The 20644-nt window shown below is 48.2% G+C and overlaps 2 protein-coding genes across 11 annotated transcripts in view; both read right to left on the bottom strand.

Moving 5' to 3' along the window:
- The window catches only part of LOC114904818 (myocardial zonula adherens protein), a 136925-nt gene extending 121117 nt beyond the window's left edge, over positions 1–15808 (bottom strand). For 4 of the 8 annotated variants that reach the window (XR_003796037.1, XM_029239151.1, XM_029239142.1 and 1 more), the window contains exons 1-2: positions 10536–15808; positions 1035–1112 (exon numbers count right to left, since the gene is read on the bottom strand). The gene's annotated coding sequence lies outside the window, so the exon portion shown is untranslated. Of the gene's footprint in view, positions 1–1034; positions 2199–10535 lie in introns of those variants that run through there. The other 4 variants (XM_029239152.1, XM_029239153.1, XM_029239154.1 and 1 more) reach the window with 2 other exon arrangements.
- A 192-nt stretch (positions 15809–16000) lies between these two features.
- Positions 16001–20644, bottom strand: part of CGNL1 (cingulin like 1) — a 154132-nt gene continuing 149488 nt past the window's right edge. For all 3 annotated transcript variants that reach the window (XM_029239141.1, XM_029239138.1, XM_029239137.1), the window contains exons 18-19: positions 20161–20324; positions 16001–19073 (exon numbers count right to left, since the gene is read on the bottom strand). In XM_029239141.1, the coding sequence (XP_029094974.1) occupies positions 18929–19073; positions 20161–20324 (309 nt within the window). In that variant the 3' untranslated portion in view covers positions 16001–18928. The remainder of the gene's footprint in view (positions 19074–20160; positions 20325–20644) is intronic.

Below are 20644 nucleotides of genomic sequence, written 5' to 3'. Positions count from 1 at the left end.
TGGTGCTCTGTGGACCTTTTCTGTCTGTACATTCATGTCTTTCAGATATGGGGAAATTTCTCCAATTATGTCTTTGACACTTTTCTCCCCTCTATAATCTCTGCTCCATCCCTATGGAACTCCTATTATTCAGATGTTAGACTGTCTGGAAGGATCCTATAATTTTATTATGTCTATTTTCCATCTCATGTATGTTGTTATTGTTCTACTTTCTGGGTGATTTCCTTAACCTCATCTTCTCTTTTTCTTTCTGTTCTTAAACTTTGAAGTCCAAGGATTATTTGTTTTCTGAATGTTCCCTTATTACAAACTCCTGTGCTTGAGTATGTATTCTCTGGTGATCAACCGATCACAGGACCTTGGTGTTGTTGCCCAAGGGTTGTTTCCTACTGCTAGCTAGACTGCCTGTCTCTTCCCAAGCTCCTGTTGTTTTGATGAGGCACTTCCAGTGGGGACTCTCAACCCTCAGCATCTTTAAGTTCTATGTCCTGAGCCGGTCATCTTCCCCAGAAAGGAATCCTACAGCCTCCTGCCTGGAAGATATCAACCTGGCTGCCAGTGCTCTTGGAGCAGGGTGGTGGAGGGGCCGGTGGTCTCACCATTCAGCATATAGATTGTAGCTCAATCCCCAGTGTAGCGTAGTGCCCTCTCCTCAGCTGTGCAACTGCCCAAAGCCAGCAGCTCCAGGGAACCAATGTCTAGTCTTCTGCCAGGATGAAAGAGGATCTGTGCAAATTTTTGACAAATCCTATAGTTAGCCCCATCTGTACCATTTTCAGAGGATTCTTCATACTTCAAGCTTCTTTCACTGTCTGCTACAATATACCATTCTCTGGTCTGTTAAATTGACACATGTCCATCTCGTTTCAGCTTTGCAGATTTTATTGCTATTGTTTACTGTCCTCTTCTATTGTTGTTTTACAGCCATTAAAAAAATCTCTTGAATGTGATGTTTTAGCAGAATTTCAGGAAGGAGTAGTGGTAAACTAGTGCATTCAACCTGCCACGTTTAACCAGAAGTCTCACTGTGTCACCTGGGCAAGCTGCTTCGTGCTTCTAGGCCTCTTCTTCCTCAGCTGGAAAAGGCTGCCAGTAATACGTACCTCACGGAGCTGTTTTAAAAATAAAATAAGGTAATGTTTGTAAAGCATGATGTATGGTTTCTGGGACATAATATGTACTCAGTGCATAGAGTTTACTCTTTTCAGTTACCAGATCCACCCTGAGAAAATGGCATGCAACACAGCAAAAAAAATATTCAGGTTAGATTAAGTACAACTTTCTAAATTCATAAAAATTAGATCCTGGAAGTAATTATTTGTCAAACATGTCATCTTTCCACACTCATAATATAATAATATGGTAGACAGCCACATCCTGGGTCATTTTAGATATAGTGCTTTTTGAACACAGAACTGGAGGAAATGACCTCCAAAATTATGAGAGATCATCTCTGATGAATAAGTATCACAGGGAAATAGAGCAATGGTAATATGGCAGCCCACTGTTCCTGGGAATTTGAATTGCTTTATTTCCAGGCTGGTAGCTCGTTGGGATATTAGAACTCTCTGAGTGATATAATGCTAGGATAGAAAACATACAGATAGACTGCACTAGTAAGTGGTGTTAGGGTAGTATGGCAAATGTGTATTTGCATTCAAGCTAGAAAATAAATTTGAATTGAAACAAGGAACACCCAGCCCTTAGATTAACCACAGGGCCTTCAGGAACTAGGATTCTAGACTGCTCAGCCTTTGGAAACACACAGCTGTCATAGGAGTTGTTTGAAGGGGGTTCATCCATAGAATCTGCTATCTTTTTTATCCAGGGTGAGTTGAAAAAATGAAAAGTTCCTACTGAGAATATTTGGGAATATAGAAACTTTGGGGAGTGAGAGAGACAGAAACATGGCCTTTCTGAGGAGTAATCATGCCTGACCATTTTCAGAGGGAATTAACATGTACATTGGTGCTGCTGTTAGGGGAAAAGAGTTGTATGTAATTTATAGTTAACGAAAAAATATTTGACAAGTCTTCTGCAAAAGCTCTACTTTTAAAGAAACCATAGCTGTGAGAATGTTCTCAGCCATGGAGATCCAGCTTATGGACAGGAAGGAAGGAGTGCTCATAAATAGGAACTGTCCTTGTGGAAGAACTGTCAACTCCAGAGGCATCCAGACCCTGGGCCTCACACCCCTCTTTTGCTTTCTTTAAAATTTTCAGTTATTACATATTCAATGTTTTATAAAATTAACATAAGCAAAAAGAAAAATTCCTTGAAATCCTGCCACCAATCTTAGCTTTTTCATCAAGGACCTTCGTGTATGAGGAAAAATCTAGAAAAATTTGGCTTGAACATGGCACTACCTTCCTACAGCAACGCGAAGGTTATAACCCACGCATACAGGGGGAGTCCTCCAGGGCCGGGTTTGAGAGGGCCTCCACAGCTACTCTATTCTCACCATTACGGACTCATCTGTACTGGACAAACAGGAGGACACAGTGAGTCCCCGATGAAAGGTCAACATCTTGCTGGCCATTAACACACCTTAGCAGGGATTACTGTGCTTTAATAAGGCCAACACCTTTGAAAGTAGAGCCCAAGGCCCTGAAGGAAAGGGCTTTGTTAATTACAAAGGACTGTATGAAGAACGTGTTATTATTGGTCCAAAGCAATGGAATTCTAGGTTAAAGTGTGATAGAGCCTCTGCACTGAAGTCACTGGCCTCATAGGTTACTAATACCAACAAAAGTCAGGTACCAGAAGGGAAAATATGAATCACAAGAGACAACTGTCTAAAGAACATATGCAATCATGACACACGAAGACCTAGGACGCACGTCAACCTGTCTTGCAGAAAGATAAGAGGATCACAGCCAAGTTGAGAATTTCCTGCACGTGGAATTGTAAGCTGGGGAGCCACTGGGCCAGGTGGCTTGTGACTTGCCTGGATTTTAGAGATTGTCATGGTAACTGCAATGAAAAATGCATGAAACCCTCCTCCAAGGCTGGTGTGATTGTAAAATTACACAGCCTCTTTGGCAAACAGCTTGACAGTTCCTCAAAAGGTTAAACACAGGGGTACGTTATGACCCAGGAATTCCACTCCTAGAGAGAATTCCACCCAAGAGAATTGAAAACATATGTTCAAACAAAACCTATACACTAATGTCCATAGCAGCATTACTCATAATAGCCAAACAGAGACAACTCAAATGCCAATCAACTGATCAGTGTACAAACAAAATGTGGTATATTCACACAATGGAATAGTATCAGCCATAAAAAAGAATGAAGTACTGATACATGCTACAACATGGACGAACCTTGAATACATCATGTTAAACTGAATCGGACACAAAAGACTACATACTATATGCTTCCATTTATACAAAATGTCCCAAATAGGCAAATCCATAGAAACAGGAAGCTCATTAGTGGTTGCCAGGGCCGAGGAGGAGTGACTACTAATAGGTATGGGGCTTCTTTTAGGGGTAATGAAAATGTAAACTTAAAAAGGTCTTTTGGGCTTCCCTGGTGGCGCAGTGGTTGAGAGTCCGCCTGCTGATGCAGGGGACACGGGTTCGTGCCCCGGTCCGGGAGGATCCCACATGCCGCGGAGTGGCTGGGCCTGTGAGCCACGGCCGCTGAGCCTGCGCGTCCGGAGCCTGTGCTCCGCCAAGGGAGAGGCCACAACAGTGAGAGGCCCGCGTACCGCAAAAAAAAAAAAAAAAAAAAAAGGTCTTAGCCTCCCTCCCAATACACCATATATGTATCAGCAAATAGCGTGCAAGAAAGGGTAGGGATCTAGCAGGATGGAGCAGCCTCCATGGGAGACTTTCATGATCATTGAACATACTGCATAGAAGGAACAACAGAATCAGAGGTGTGGGACCAGCTCCCAGCTACCCCTCTGGCTTTGGTTGGCTGTTTCAGGAAGGAAGGAGGCCAACTCCATGAGGCCCCACCCTGGCAGGTGTGTGGGCAGGAAGAGAAACCAGGAAACACTGGCGCTGATGGAAGAGATAGAACCGCACCCAGCCAGTGGGTGCTGTCACAGTGCTGAGTCCCTCTCAGCCATGTGAGGAAACAGAATGGAGAAAACCCAGCCTGATGACAGGAGCCTTTCAGCTGGGTCTCTTCCCCACCAATCCTGTCTTCTGCTGACAATTTTACCCCTGTAGACAAAGCTTCTAGCAAAACACCTGGCATATATGGGAGCTCAGTGAATATTTGTTTAATGAATTAATAGCAGCATCACCTATGACAGCAAACAAAAAAGAAGCAACTTAAATGTCCTGCAACAGACTACTGATTTGTATACATTTATGATATCTCTAGCAGGTTATATAACAGTACAAAAAGTATGATTCCAAACTTTATAAAAATAAACCTGTATATAGAAAAAAAGCCTAGGCAAATATACACAAAAATATTAAGTTATTTCTAGATAGTGAAACCAAGGGTGACTTTCCTTCTCCCTCCCCATCCTTCTCATTCATATTCATATTGTTATCACTTACCTATCTGTAGTTTAAAATAAAGAGCATAAATTATTTGCATAAATGAAAAAGTTAACAAAAATTCCACTTGCATGCGAAAAAGGCATTTGACACAATAATTCCTGTTTTGGGATATCAGTCCAAGAAAATAATGCCAAATACCAAAGAAAATAATGCCTACAAGAATTAAGTAAAATGTATTTTCTATACACGATAAAATATATATAGTGATTTTAAAAGATATTCATGATGTTCAAAACATTAGATGTTCAAAAATGTTCTAAAACACTAGAACAATGCTTTAACACATTATGGAATGCTACTGATAATAAGTAAATTAACTAGGATAAAAATAGCTGGCGTGCGATCTCAAGTATATAACAAAGGAGAATAAATATCGTAAGCAGAATAGACTATAAAGAACCAGAGGAAAACCTTCAGAGGGAAACTAAGGCGCCATTAGCAGAAGGTATAATTGACTCTTTGCCCTTTGTTGATTACAGTTCACTCCATTTGCCACCTCTGACCAGAACAGGGTGGATTCTTTCTCAGTGATTCACAGATTAACCGAAAAACCTGCAGACTTATTAGACACCCGGAGGCGCGGCGGAACGCGTCTCACTCAGGACGGCACCTGGCTACCTCCAGCCTTGTGTCTGGGTCAGGGCTCTTCTCTGCCAACACAGCGGGCCGCGCGCCCCTGATTTGAGGACATCAGGTGGACCCCGCGGCCACAGCCTAACCCCTCCATTCTGGACCCCACGGTTCCCTTTCCAAGCTCTAGGTCACCTCATCCTCAGAAGCTTTGTGGAAGCAAATTTGAACGTTATCACATACACTCTGCTCCTCAGGGAGGGACTAGCTGAGGGGAGATCTGAGGGCCTGGCGGAGAGTGTTTGGGGTGTGGACACCCTGGAGAAGGAACGAGATCCAAGTCACCAAGCACTCCCTTCTACAAGGCGTCCTTGCGTGTTGGACAGCTGGGTGTCGTGGCTGTTTTGTGTGGCTATTCAGTAGCTAAGGCCTGAACTGATGGCTCAGGGAAGCAGCCCCGCGCAGCCCCGGCCTGAGGACTCCAGCTTTGGCCAGTGGGCGGACTGTGGTGCTCTCTGCTGCCACCCAGTGGATCTATAGAGAAAGGTCAGGAAGTTTAATCGGGAGGGTCTCAGTGTGGTCCCCGGACCAGCAGCATCAGCAACAAATTCTTGGCTGTCCCGGAAATTCTGGGAGTGAGGGCAGCAGTCTGTGTTTTAACAAGCCCCCGCTCCAGTTGATTCTGATGGACATTTAAGTTTAAGAAGCACTGGCTTAGACTAAGTAGTGATTTGCACCCTGAGTCGCATGAAACGGATAATAAGAGATTTTTTTCCAATGGGAAGAGCTAATTTTCCTTATTAATGATGAAGTGTCATAACTTCTATAAGAACAAAGTTCACCAGCCACTTTAAAAAAATTATTCATCTCCTTCTCAGAAAGGACAAGGAGGCATAAAACCCAACTCCTCTGTTCTTTGTCCAAAATCTGATTATAAACATCCACTGCTTTCCTATTTCTGGGAGTGGCATTCGAAGTCCTCCAAAAATATGGTCCCAAACCTCTTTTCCAGCCTCACCTCCAATCACTCTCCACTTCATTTATCCTAGATTCTAATGAACTGACTGATTCTCTGAATCTTGCCTGCATCCAAGTGTTTACTTTGTTCTTTCCACTAAAGACACGTCCATCTGTAAGATTAAAATCTTATTTTAAAATGCCCTAAAATATTGCACCCATTTTTAACGCCCTCTCAGACGCCATTTCCTCCATGAAGCCTTCCCTAATTAGCCCAGCCAGTAAGGACCTGTCCCATCATGAACCACCAACGCACTTCATCTATACCTCTTTTTTAGTGCTTTAGACCCTACTGCTTTTTAATTCTTAGTGGACATTTTTTATTCCTTTAAGTCCAGGCACTGAGCCCTACTTATCTTATCGTTGACCAGTGCACAGTAGGTGTACGGCAAACGCTTTTTTTTTTTTTTTTTTTGCAGTACGCGGTCCTTTCACTGTTGTGGCCTCTCCCGTTGCGGACCACAGGCTCCGGACGTGCAGGCTCAGCGGCCATGGCTCACGGGCCCAGCCGCTCCGCGGCATGTGGGATCTTCCCGGACCGGGGCACAAACCCGTGTCCCCTGCATCGGCAGGCGGACTCTCGACCACTGCGCCACCAGAGAAGCCCGGCAAACGCTCTTTGAAAGGTGCAAGTGAAAAACTTTGGCCCCTCACAAAATAGTAGCTCACAAGAAATGCTGGAATTCAAATCAGTACGATGCAAACATTGTGACATAAAGGTAACTGTGGAGCCCCAGTTGACCAGGTGACCTGGACGAGGCTGGGAAGACTAACCTTGCTGTTGTCCAAAGTCCTCTTTGAGACTCCACCACTAGTGGGCAGGGCCATGGATACCCAGCACCCACTAATCTACCACATCATAGCCAGAAGTTGCCACCAACGCCCCCTGCTGGCCACCACAGTGGTCATGCTGGGACTCCCAGCAGGTAGCCCCGTGAAGCCTTCCATCCCATCAGCCTCTTAGCCCCTTAAGGAGCCCACCTGAGAACCCAGGAGCCCTGAGAAAACTACACTGCAGCAGCCGCCACTAATACCTGATTGGGAACGCAGCCTCCAGCAGACCCTGAGCCTTTGGTTCAAATCTCCTGTTGCCATCTTAGGAAGATGGTGTTGACCCTGTAATTTCTCTCCTCCTGGGCCACTTGCCCAATGGTCTCCATCCTCGCTGCCCTCCCCAATAAGTTCCTATATTTATGGTTTTGACCATGCGGACTTGCTGGAGGAGAGACACCCAGTGGGCCTGACATGAGCTGGGGCAGAGAGTGCCCTTGAAAGAGGACCTGAAAGCCGGGGGGCACTCAGAGAGTAAGGAATCAAGGATCCTCAGAGAAAAATGTGTAAGAAGCAGAAGATGATCGCCAAAATAGAGAAGAAGAGATAGTGAGGCCTGAGTGGGCAAATGGGAAAGGACAGTCCACGCAGTAGTCTGGGGCTGACACAGCCGTGGCCTGGGGCTTGAGCGTGTAGAGTCCTAGGAGTGTACGGGCATAGGGATCCGGGTGCCTGGCTCCCTGTGGAATGCCTAGGCCTCTTCAGACAGACCTTGGCCTCTTATGTTGAAGCTCCCTCATGTATCTGACACTAGAGTCACTGAAAAAAACCCCAACTTTGTGGGCAGCCTTCTTTCAGGATCACCTCACTGACCCATGAGTTCCACATCCTGGATGTAACCCTTGGGTGAGCAGTCCAGAGGCAGGTCTCCTTTCCTGGGGGAAAAGAGTCAGCCTGGGGCAGGGGTGTTCCCAGGGCTCACACTCTCCTCATCACCTTTTATAAATACCCTCAAGTTGCTTTCATTTAATTTTCTGTGAATGTGTCCAGTGGGACACACATAAATTCTGGATGAAACATTGAAAAGCTGACTTGAAAGAAATAAACAAGAAGGAGTGTTTGCCTCTGGGTAGAGAGTGGAGAGATTGGGGTTAAGGATGGAGGACTTCTTTTTTACTGTTTTACTTATTTTTTACTTATTTTTCACGGTTTTACTCTATTATACTGTTTTCATTTTTATAATCTGCCACTTAAAAAACAATTAATAGATAACAATTAAAAGGATAAGAATAGACAAGTCACAGAAGGACATCTTATAAAATAAACCCATTGACAATACAAAAGGAGACTAACCTGATGAAAGAAGTTATTCTATTACTTAGAGAGGTTAATTAGCAAAAGTGAGGGGTGGGGGACCCGGAGGGACGGCCACATCTGTATATTGTTGGTGTCTATGCAAATTGGTAAACCCTTCTGAAAAGCACTTTGGCAACATTTACAGAGACGTAAAGATTTCTTTTTCACTTGATACCCCAGTAATTCCAGTTCTCGTTATCTAGCCAAAGCAAATAATTTGAATACGGAAAAAACTACAGATAGAAAATATTCACTGTAGGAAGGCAAAATTTAGGATCCTAGACATCCAATAATATAGGGATGGTAATTAACTGATGCGATTCATGCAATTCGTCGTTATGCAGCATTTTTAAAGAGATAAAGGTTATCTATTATCAGAAAACATGCTTATTCTAATGTTAAGTGACAGCAAAGCATATATAAACTCACATCAATACTGTGGGTATAGTTATGCTTAAACAAAAGCATAGGAGGGACTTCCCTGGTGGTCTAGTGGGTAAAACTTCGTGCTCCCAATGCAGGGAGCCCGGGTTCGATCCCTGGTCAGGGAAGTAGACCCCACATGCCGCAACTAAGAGTGCACATGCCACAACTAAGGAGCCCACCTGCCACAACTAAGGAGCCCACTGGCTGCAACTAAGGAGCAAACATGCCGCAACTAAGGAGGCTGCCTGCTGCAACTAAGAGCCGGTGCAACCAAATAAATAAATGTTTTTTTTTTTTAAAAAAAAGAAGATACACGTACCCTAATGTTCAAAACAAAAAATGCATAGGGGGCTTCCCTGGTGGCGCAGTGGTTAAGAATCCTCCTGCTAATGCAGGGTACACGGGTTTGAGCCCTGGTCTGGGAAGATCTCACATGCCACGGAGCAACTAAGCCCGTGCGCCACAACTACTGAGCCTGTCCTCTAGAGCCCTTGAACCACAACTACCGAGCCCACGTGCCACAACTACTGAAGCCTGCGTGCCTAGAGCCCGTGCTCCACAACAAGAGAAGCCACCACAATGAGAAGCCCACGCATTGCAATGAAGAGTAGCCCCTGCTCACCGCAACTAGAGAAAGCCCGCACGTAGCAATGAAGACCCAATGCAGCCAAAAATAAATAGAATAAATTTTTTTTAAAGTATAAAAAAAATGCATTGGAAAAAGACTGGAAGGAAATGTGCTAAAATGCTCAGGATGGCTGCATTAGGCTGGCGGGGTTATTTTCCAATTTTTTGTTAATACGGTTGCTCTATTTTATATGGAAAAATAAATATGTAAAGAAAGAAGGGACATCTTTCAATCCCTCTACCTGCCAAGCAGGAGCATGGGTGAGGCCTCTTGGCAAACTGAGGTATGATCCTATTTTTAGAAACTTCTGGCTAAGAAATGTATACGTAAGAAAGAACAAACACCATAAGGCACGCCTCTATTGACAAACGTTCAAAGAGCTACTCCTGGTGTGTAAGGATTCCAGCTCCTGGAATGTTGAAGTTAAAAGGAAAGTTTACCCAAACTTTAAAATTTCCATGACTTGTACCTTACTGCATCTCATGAAATAAGATCCATGTCACTGAACTCTTTTAAAATAAAATCCAAAACGGAGAAGAAAAAAAAAAAAAGGAAAGTTTACCAAATGATGTTCACATTTTGATCATCAAGGGTCCAAATAGAACATGGCTAAACAAACATGGCCACTAGCACCCAGCTGGCCCTGAATGAGGTGCATAGCATCCCTCCTCACCCATGTGACCATCCAGGTTGCAAGCACAAGGGTCCATAAAGGCAGCAGCCAAGGAACAACGGCAATTCCAGGCCAGAGCTGGGTGTTCCCAGGGATGACGGAGGATGCTGTGCTCTTTGTTCTCCAAGGGAGGAAGCCAGTGAGACCCTGGTCTTTGTGAGCCTGGAATTAGATATGCGAGCACCACAGGCAACTCAAAATGCCCCTTCCCAAACAGGCAAAGAACTAGGTGTTCCCTCAGATCAATACTATTCAATATTTGTTCAGCATATTTGAGGGACAAAAGGCAGCAGTATGCTGGGTAAGGAAGGGGAAAGAATATCTCTGTGGTAGCATGAGGTCTCTTCTCCACCGTGGAGGGAAGGTAAGCTCAGGACACCCAAGCCTGGACATCCCAACTCAGCCTAGCCAAGGCTCTGCCTCTGTCTGGGTTCACCTTTAGAAACAGCTTAGTCTTCAAACCATTAGGCAATTATGTCCCCCTTGTGGGGTCTCATCCCTCCCCAGTGCAGCTATTAAGGTCCTGACTTCCCGTAGAGTATTTAAAACAATTCTCTTATAGTCTCACCTCCATTCATTCATTTATCCCAGATGCTAATGCAACAAACTGGCGGATCCTCTGAATAGTGGTTGCCTTTGGGAAGGAGAAAAGGGAATGAGGCAGGGAATGAGAGACAAAGGGGGAAAGTTTTCTTTCTCTTATTTAAAAATGTGAAGCAGATATGACCAAATATGAACCACTATTAATTCTTGGTGGTGGGAACACAAATTTCTCAACAAAATGAACCAAAGTCTTCAAATGGAAATTCTAAGACCCAGTGCCACGCTGCATTATCTTGCCTATTTCTGTCTTCCCCATATTTGATGCTCCCTAAATATCTTTGTTGCTGAGGTTGGTAGTAAAGTCACAGGGACTAACTCCACACCTGGCCTCTTAACATCTGGGAAGCAGCTCTGGACATACAGTGGCAGTCCTCCCACGTGCTGACCATGTGATGACCAGGAGGGAGAGCTCGATGCTTCCTGCCTGCACGCCTCTGCCCATCACAGGGGTGGACTAACCTGGTTATACTGGGCACACCTAACCTTTCCATGGGGCCTAGACTGGAAGGATTTTAGAATCCAGCAGCAATGACACAGAGCAAAAAAAAATTTTGTTTTTAATTTCCATGAAAGGCAGGTGGTAGTAGAGTGAATTGTTTCAGAAAATGAAGCTGGTTTAGGAAGCCATGTGTGAATCAGGAACAATACCTGGGTCACAGGAGAAGCCGGCAGGCAAGTCGAGGGGAGGCCTGTTCTGTTTTCTAGTTCTTCGTTATCTAAACGCCAGGATACATCTGCCCAGGGAGAGTGGACAGGGACACGGACTGTCTCCTTCTGGAGGTGCCAGGAGCCCTGGAGGGACCCTGTCACCCATCTTTTTCAGATCCTGTCTCCTTGTCTAGCTTTGTAGGGAGCACTGTGCCCGTCTCCAAAGAACGCCATACTCACTCCCAGTGACAGGCCGGGAACGACTGGCACCTGATGAAAGGCCAGGCGGCCAATCCCAGAGATGGACCAGGCAAATCAAGGAGCTGGACTGGAAGGCTTACCAGCCTGGCCCTTTCAAAGGCAGGAGGGCATTTAACTAGAGACACCTGGTTTATCTTACTCTCCGAGTCCTTTCCAGGAAACAAGCCTGTCCTGGAAGGGCCAGAGGCCAGAGGCAGTTGGAACGAGGTTAGCTAGGCTGGCGGCCTGCAGCCGGCGGGAGGGGGCTTGCAGAGAGGAGCGGGGTGGAGCTGGCTGCCGTCCCTCCTGGCAGGCCTCAGAGTCCAAGTGCAAACTTGTGACCCAGAGGCCAGGCCCCGTGACCGCTGACGAACCTCCCAGCCCTTGCGCCTAACTGTCCTCAGCTGAGGGGGTCAGTGGGAGCTGTTCTAGAGGGGCAGCGAGGGAGAAGGGCCAAGGTATGGGGAAACTGACTGTAGAGCAGCAGACAGGGGACTTCATCCCAGCCCCACTGTTGACTAGCTGGTGACTTAAGACAAATGACGTCTCGTTCTGTACATGTTCCCTAACGTGTGAAAGGAGGTAACACTACCTACCTTGCAGGATGCAGATGAAATCAGATAAAGATCCCTGGCCCACAGGAGTCTGCCCAAGTGCAGCTGCTACCCTGCTGAGGGATCTTGGATGTTAAGAATCATTCCCACTGCCCCCAGATAAGGTCCATCCACAGGGCAAAACTTACTGGTCTTCGTGCAGTCCCTGGGTAGGGCTCAGAAGGAATGCCCTCCGTTTGGTACGTGGATGGCGAGGCAGGTACCTATCACCTCTCCCATCCGGCATACATAAGCCCCACCCTAACTGACACCCCAAGTTAAGGAGGCGGGGAGCCAGCTTTCACAGCTGAGTCCTTCCACTCCTGGGCCTTGGCTGGGCAGAGGGGTCCCCTTCCTTCAAGATGACCTGCACACAGCTCTCAGGCCTGAAGCTGGCTCTGCCCCACAGAACTTCTCCCTCCCTGCACAAAGGTCAGACCGTGCCCACTGGCAGGGCTCCAGAGCCCAGGCCCACCCAGCTTAGCAGAAACACGTGCCACCTCCACAAGGCAGCCCACTGCTGTCCAGGGTCTCCAGACTGCAGCCCGACCACGCCCTACTCTTGAACGAGCTACTCTGGGGTGAGGGCTTTTATTAGTGACCACAGTCAATGGTGTCCCACTGAGGACAACTTACTGATTTCAGATTCCAAGTGCAGTTTTAAGTGTAAGCCTAATATGAAAGGTGCATTACACAAGAAGATTATTATGGTTACATACCATTCCAGAAGAAGGTTCTCATCCCAAAGTCTCCTGGGGGTTGGGAAGGTAAATGTTCCCTGAGACTCACCCAAACCCAGGGACTTGCTGATGTCGCCCAAGTCCACCTTCCACACAGGGAGATGGTGGGGTGGCCCGAAGATCACCCCACGAGATCAGGCCCAGATAAGTCAGGTTAGCACAGCACCAAGGGGGCATCAATGGCAAAACGAGAGATCCAAAGATCACAGTAGCCAACGGTTCTCCATCTCTCCTACATACTCCTTCTAGATTAATCTTCATTTAACACACTTCTAATGACACTATTCTCCATCTCAGAAATAGTTACCAGGTACCCCTGGCCTACAGAATTAAAAACGTGTTGCCCCAGCATCGAAAGTAATTCATAATATGGCCCCCAAAATACCTATATGCTTGAAAAGACTAGAGATCTACTCAAGTTAACTCAAGAAAACATTTCAAAGGATACTCACGGATCAACTGAGAGTTGTCAGAAAACAAGAAAGCTCTAAAACTCAACCACTCTTTCTATCAGTGTCTCTGCTTCTCTTTTCAGTTTCCCTTCTCTTTATTGCCCTGCTTCCTCTGGTTATGCAGTTTCCATTCCCTCACAGTCTCAGCTAGCACAGAATGACCACTCCCAATACCTTCTAAACCTTGGCAACTCTCAGCACCTCCTTGCAGTTCAAGTCTGTGGCTTCAGAAGTTAACTTTGATTTCTCTGTGCCTTTGATTAAAGCACTCAGAGTGGAGGCAAGCAGCAGGCTGTTGGGTTGCACAGACGCTCACAAATGAAGGGGAGAGCTGAAGGACGAAGAACCAGGAGGACTTGGGAGGCCCTAACACAGGATCGAATGGAAGACCGTCGTCCTCCAGGGCAGTGGGTGTGGTGGGAGGCAGCAGAGCTCCTCAGCTCCGAGTGTGAACTCCAGACGCAGACCCAGACTCCAGTCCTGGCTCTTCCATGGGCTGCCATGTGCCCTGGGGAAGGTTAGTAACTCCCTCCGCCTGTCACGAGCAGCTGCTCAGAGGGTGGTCAGAGGAATCAAGTGAGTAGATACAAGTGAGGGTTTACAACAATGCCCAATATACAGCAGTAAGTGCTCAACACACTTAGCTATTGAATTGTACGTGGAAAACCAGGGGAAACCAGTGGCACTGGCTATATAGACAGAGGGCTAGCAAAGCCCAAGGGCAGACAAATTTGGTGTGCCATAAATATACGAAGGACTTAATATTTGTATCTAATTTCCACTTAGCTTGATAATCATTTTTGTAATCACAATGTAAGCTTATAAAGGTCCCAGGCAGGGCCTTAAACCTTGTATCTGCAACAGCACCTGGCCCGTGCTGGCAGGTTAGGCTCTTGGGCTGGCTACTTACTCCACATGTGACCTATGGGAAAATGCCCAGCCTACCCAAGCCGCAGATTCCTTACCTGCCAACATTTCTGCCTTTCTTGTAAAACTGTTTAATTTTGTTTACCCAGAAGATCTCTGGAATCACGTGCCCCACCCCCAGGGCGTTGTTGACAACTGTTGTGAGACCAAGTGAGATTCCTCGCGGTAGGAAACTTGCAAAGCTCCCGCCACAGAATAGGTGTCACTGTTGAATGTCTCTTGGAAGGGCACTGCACCCTTTCCAGCTTCACCAAACCCGGCACGGGGCACACACTCATATCTTGCTCTGCAGATGGAGACAGGCTGGGTCTCAGGTCATACACGTGAACATCCACGATGACTTTCAGTGCAGTTCTGAGAGCAGGACCAAGTCCTGCTGATCCCTCCACAAAGCCTGGAATTGCTGGATTTGAGGCTGTTCAGCTGCCGATAGGAACTTGCTGTCGAGTCATTTTCTCCTGTCATTTGAAAGTTGAGAACAGAAAACTTTCTGACTGATGACTATCTTTCTACAAAGACAGGATTGCTGAAACCATCCACAAGTTCAAAGAAGGAAGAATGTCGAGAATGTGGGGGAAGGAGCTAGCTGCCGGCCTGGAAGGACTTTTTTTCCCTTTGGCTCTGAGCTCCTGAGTCACTTTCCCTCCCACGGGTGCAGGGGACAGGTAACCCCTCAGGATCTCTTATGCTCACCACAAAGACCCTGGCCCAGGGGCCAAAGAGGCTTTAATACAGTTTCAAAAGCAACTAGGACCAAAAGGGTGTCTTTTACTTACAAATGATAAAATTACACCCCAAAAATCCAGACCTTTCTTTTAAAAAAAAAAAAAAGCAAACAATTTATGCAAAGACTTTGAGGACTTATTAAACTTAGAAAATCTCATCTACATTTGAGATGCTCTGTTTAGTCAGAATAAAGGGAGTCAAGGGCTGCAGGATAGCTGGATGGGCCAGATGTTTACATCACTGGGGGCGTTGAAGGGGCAGTGGTCAGAGGTACGGGCAGGAAGCAGCAGCCACCTGCGGCGGCCGAAAGGGTTTAATGAAGAAATGCCCTGGAGGGCGGCAGTGTCGGGGGGAACCCACCAGGGTTGCCGAGGGGCGCAGAGGAAGAGCAGCAGGCCGCCCTGACCACCTTTAGAACCAGAGACACAAGGAGGAGGTATGGTCGCCCAAGTCCTGTGCGTCCTGTGCAGTCCTGTCCGGCTGCGTCACCGCTGGAAACGCTGCACAAAAGAGGGGTGACAACAGAAAAATGCTGACCTCCACCTGCTCCCACAAGCTGACCCCGACCAGAGTCGTCATCGGTCATGGGGGGAACCCAGGGCCTTTAGGGATCGGCCTCCAGAGGACAGGGCAGAGAATGGCACTGAAGACCATGAACAGTGTAGGTCCCTTCCACGTGGAAGTGACTCCTGTTTCATATAAAATGGACCAGGGTACCTGCTGTTACCTGCTGCAGATCAAGTGAGATTATGCGCTAACTGTGATTGCAGGAGAACCCATTTCAGTTTTGGAACAAGGAGAAAACAGGGGGTGCCTGTTTATTCTCAGTTATCAACACACTTCCCCTTTTGCCATTTTCTGGAAATGGGCAGTCTGGATTTCTCAGAACATCACAACCATCCAGGGGCATTAATCCTCTCAGTGCGCCCCACTCACCCCCTCCCCACCCTTCTATTTCAGACACGGATCCCAGCCTGGAACGCCCCAAGTTCCCCTACCTTGGGTAGCTTCCAGCCATTCACCTGGGCTGTTTCTTGGCAGACACGGAGCCAAGCTCTGGAGAAAACAAGGGAGTCGAAATAACGGGAGTCAAGATTCCTGCTGGGTGATACCATTTATTGAAAGGCAAACTTGCTTTCTCCAGGAGTTCACTTACATGGAGGTAGCTGCCTAAGAATGTCTCCTCCCGGTGACAAACCTAGGCAATCAAACCATACCCGAAAGCAGAAACCCAACAAAATAAGACTAATCGGCATTGCCAGATGACACTCAGAGGCAGGAAAAAAAAATCATAAAGCTATATGATGATTGTCTCTTCAGCACTGCATTTGGCCACATACTTGTTTATTAAATACTTTTTTTTCTTTTTAAACTAGCTAAAGAAAATACTCTCGAGTAGGGTTAGTTCTTAAAGCGACAAACAGAAAAAAATATATATGTGTACATAATAAAATCAAAGAATGACAGCGTGTCAGAGCTGGCAAGGACCTTGAGCCCTGGTCCTCAATCATTCCGCGTCATCTGCCGCTCTGAGTGCAGGCCTCTCAAGGTCACCCCTGTCAAGGTCACCACGGTAAGATGAGCTGGGACTTGAAAACATCTCTCCTCTCAGCTCCCAGGCTCGTGTTCCTCCCATCCTGGTGCACCGCATGCATCCAGTTCACCGCCAGCCCCATTACGGCGCAGGAGGGCGCATTTGTTGACATTTTTAACGTCCCAATTTTAGGGTAAAGATGCAGATCTTCCGAATGGTGAGCTCTGTTCTCTTTTCACAGGCAGTTTGTTTCTTGCAGCCTGCCTCATGGCTACCAGAAGGAGTTGGCCAGAATGAGAGGCAGAAACTTTCTCACAAACCAAGACAGATGCTGACTCGCTCCCAAAGTTCTTGGGCCCCCAACTTTTCCCATCTCTAATCTGTAGTGATGAGCAGGCGAAAGCATTGCTGGGCAGGCTTCTTGGCAAATACCTAATGGCGGTGGAAGCAGCGGGGAACTCAACAGCATATGAGAGTCGAAGAACCCCTGTGGGTTCCAATGAGCCAGCCAGCCAATCACAGGCTTGCTGCCTCCCCAAGAGGACAGAGGGGCTCCGGGGCTAGGTCTGAAGGGGCTCAGCCTCTGTGTTCATTGGTGTGACTGTTGTTGATCACCCCCTCTCCCCTGACAGTGCTCCAGGAAGGGAGGGATTTTGATCTACTTTATTTACTGCTGTGTCCCCAGTGCCAAAGACTGGGATATCATGGATGTCCAATAAATACATGCTAAATGAATGAACGGCTAAAGGGAGGAATCTCTCCATACTCCAAATAGGTAAGCAGAGGCAAGAAGCACTCCACCCAGCAGAGGTAGAAGAGGGGTTGGCTCTTCTGCTCTGGGGGCTTCACCCATGGTGGCGGGGGGCGACGACACCTACCCATAGATGGGGCTGATCACTCTGAATCCTGCTGGGTGCGCTCTGTGACCTGGCGTAGGTAGGGCACTGAGATTCCCTGCTCCCTGTGGCAACTGTCATGGAGCGCTGGGGTCACAGGCCTCTTACCTACCAGGATATGTGGGGACACTGCGAGGCAGCTGAACACTCAATCACATGCACACAACTTGAAGGGTTCCCTCCCTGGCCACGGCCCTGACCAGCTGCGATTGGACCTGGCCTCTGTGCGTGCCTAGGGACCATCACAGTGGAGGGGACACCAGAGAGGCCAAGAGGAAGTGCCGGGATACCCAGCATCCTCCCAGTGCCTCCCTGAAATTCCATCCCAACAACATGGCCTTGCCCAGACCTCACCCAGCCCCAGTTACCTCCTGCCTGGTGCCGGCCGCTGTCCCTCTGTCCCAGAAGTCAGGATTCTTCCAGTTTGCACAGAAATGCCTCTGTCTGACTGCTGCTTCCTTCCTCCCTTTCCTGACATAAACCTGAGATCCTGTTCAATCTGCCTCTTGCCTACACATCCCCGCAGCTTTCAAGAACTTCTTCCTCTTCCACCTCCTCCTTCCTACCCACGCTCACACACGCCTGCTTATCTCCTCTCCCTTCTTCCCGTCCCCGTGACCTTACTGCACACATCACCTGCCTCTTCCTCAAGCCTAAGTCCACGAACCTTGCTCCCAAACCCTCGCGGTCCCCACCTGGCAACCACCCCGTCCAGGGACGGAGAGAGTGTAGTTTGGAGGCGGGAGGAAAGGACCAAAAAGACACGACAGGAGGGCTCCACCCCTGGCCCCCGAAACCAGCATCATTTGTCAAAAACCATACGTACATGTCTGCCCACTCCACCTGTGCAAAAGAAACGGCAGCTGGTGACTGGTATTGGTCTCAGCATGGTTCAAACATTTTAACAAAATTCTACATAAAATAAGCAACCAAGGACCACGGATACAAGTGACCTCTGACTTTCCCTCCCTCCGTCAACAAGTTCTTTACCAAGACCACCTGAACTTCTCTTCTTAGGCTTAACTCTCCCTTATCACCACAACAATTCCTTTTTCCAAATCTGATGCCCAGAGTGGTCTTTACTTTCTCCCTCTTGCCTCTGGCTCAGTTATACTTAAAAATCTAGTAGCTTTGTATTTTTAAAAATAATACTCAATAGAGATGTGTGAACTTTACAAACAAGCCACCCCACGAAGCCTCTGCAACATTCCAAAATGGAAGAGCAGCAGTCTGTGAGAAGGTCTGATTTAAAATATGCACAGCCTACACATCCTCCCCTCCCCTTCACAATGGCTACTAACTAGTAACTAGCATTTGGACCCCTTTTCTTGACGGGGGGGGCGGAGGGCAGAGAGGAGCAGCCATGCAGAGGGTGCTGCAGACAGCTGTGCAGAACGGAGGCTCCATCCTGCCAAGCGGCTGCAGGCGTCTCAACGCATACCCTGCAACAGCTGCTGTCTAAGCTACCAGAGCTGTGCTGCCATAGAGATCCTAGGAGGACATGACGTCACAGGGAGGAATTATCTGGTCCGCGAAGAGGAGGTGATGGCGCTCCCTTCCTCTCCTCACGCTGCGGGCGGCTGCAGGCCCCTGGAAGTGGGCTCAGATCTGGCTGGCGGCGGTGCTGTCCTTGGCAAAGGTGTAGCTCAGCGGCGCCTCACAGAGGCTCCCCCCATCCGTGCTGAGGTCGTCGTCGTCGTCGTCGCCGTCCACGTCATCCAGCACTTTGCTTGGCAGCTTCTTAAGTCTGCAAAACAACAGGTGGCATGTTTCCTGGCCCTGGACCGGGGCTCACCTCCGATCTGGAGGCGAAGGGGTTCTAGACGCCTGTCTCTCCACCCCAGCGAGTGGCATATAAGCACAGGAACTTAACTCGTCTGCACCTGCCAGTTCCTACAGCAACAGGGAGCAAACTGCCCACCTGAGAGCACGGGAGGCTGCTGCTGACAGGGTGGGCTGGGCAGGGCTGGGGCAAGGTCAACAGCACTGATTTTTCCTTCTGCCTCAAGCTCCAACATGGCTCAGCAGGGTGCTGCCATAAATCCTATCTTAATTTAAAATTTTATCATCTTGTTCACCATGGGCTGTTTGCATTAATTTTTATTTTAATATTGCATCTTGATTATTGAGATTTTTTGGTGCCCCCTAATGCCAGCCTGGGGCTGGGTTCTCGACAGACATGCCCTGTTTACAGGATTCTCAACAGGCTCCAGTCTTCTGGGCATTTATAAGAGAACTACCTGGGCAGCCAGCAAAAAGCCCCAGGTCACAGTCGGCCTCCAAGAAAGGCCCAGCTCCACGAATGGGTGTGAACTTAAACTCACCCCCTCACTCCAATGCCCCAGGTAGTGACCCTGAGGCAGGGAAAGCAACCCCGCACCTAATCCCCCATCCTTAGGGCCGTGGCAGGGGAGCTCAAGAGAGCAGCTCTCTCCGGAGACCAGGTTTGGGACATCCTCGTCCTCCTGAGAACACAAGCCACAACTTTACCTCATTTCTCCCTAACCCAGGAGTCCCTAAGGGCTGGTCCAGGAGCTGGTCCCTACACAGTGGTGTGAGCTAGTCTGACCTGCTCTGAGCCTCAGGACAACAGGGACGATACCTGCCCGGCCGACACCAGGGCAATGGTATGAGGATGACACATGTGACACCCTACTGATCACGTGGGGCGACCGGAGTGGATACAGCCGCTCTCACTCCTAGGGTGGGATGACCCCAAAGGTGACAACAAGGGATCAGCTTGAGACAAAGGAGTGGGAGCGCTCTGAAAGCATCAGGCTCCCCTCCAACGTCAGGGCCATCACGGCCCCGGGGGGGTTGCCGCACTTGCCCACCTTAAGTCCTTCTTCATGGAATTTAGCTGCCCCTGCAGCTGCTCATTCACGTCCATCTGTTCCTCCAGCTCCCTCTGCAGCTTCTTCTTAGAACTTTCCAGTCTGTCTATTTCCTCCTCAGCCTCCTCCACCTGTCGCTTCATTGCTTTCAAGCGCAAGCTCAGCTGCAGGGGGAAGGCAGGCCGTGAGCCGGCGGGTCGCCCAGCCCAGCCGAGAGAGGCCAGTGGTCCAGCCCCCTTCTCTCCCAGCAACCAGGGTACGGCAAAGGGGGCAACCAGCCTCACGGGAAAGTGGAGATGAGGCTCTAAGACCGAAAATTCTACTCTTTAAAAGCCAACTTCAGGGTCTGAAGTTTGCCGAAATCCCCTACTAAAGTGGGCTCTAAAGGCCCCATTCCATGACGTAAGGGGTGGAGTGGAAAGGGCGGACTCAGTCCACTCAACTTCACCCCTTGCCTGCCCGCCGAGGCCTCCCCTCCCTCTCG

The sequence above is a fragment of the Monodon monoceros genome, unplaced genomic scaffold, assembly GCF_005190385.1.
Source record: "Monodon monoceros isolate NGI ecotype Baffin Bay Population unplaced genomic scaffold, NGI_Narwhal_1 Super_Scaffold_21, whole genome shotgun sequence".
Taxonomy (NCBI): domain Eukaryota; kingdom Metazoa; phylum Chordata; class Mammalia; order Artiodactyla; family Monodontidae; genus Monodon; species Monodon monoceros.
The sequence above is the reverse complement of the archived record's forward strand: the minus strand, read 5'-3'. Positions and strand labels throughout refer to the sequence as shown.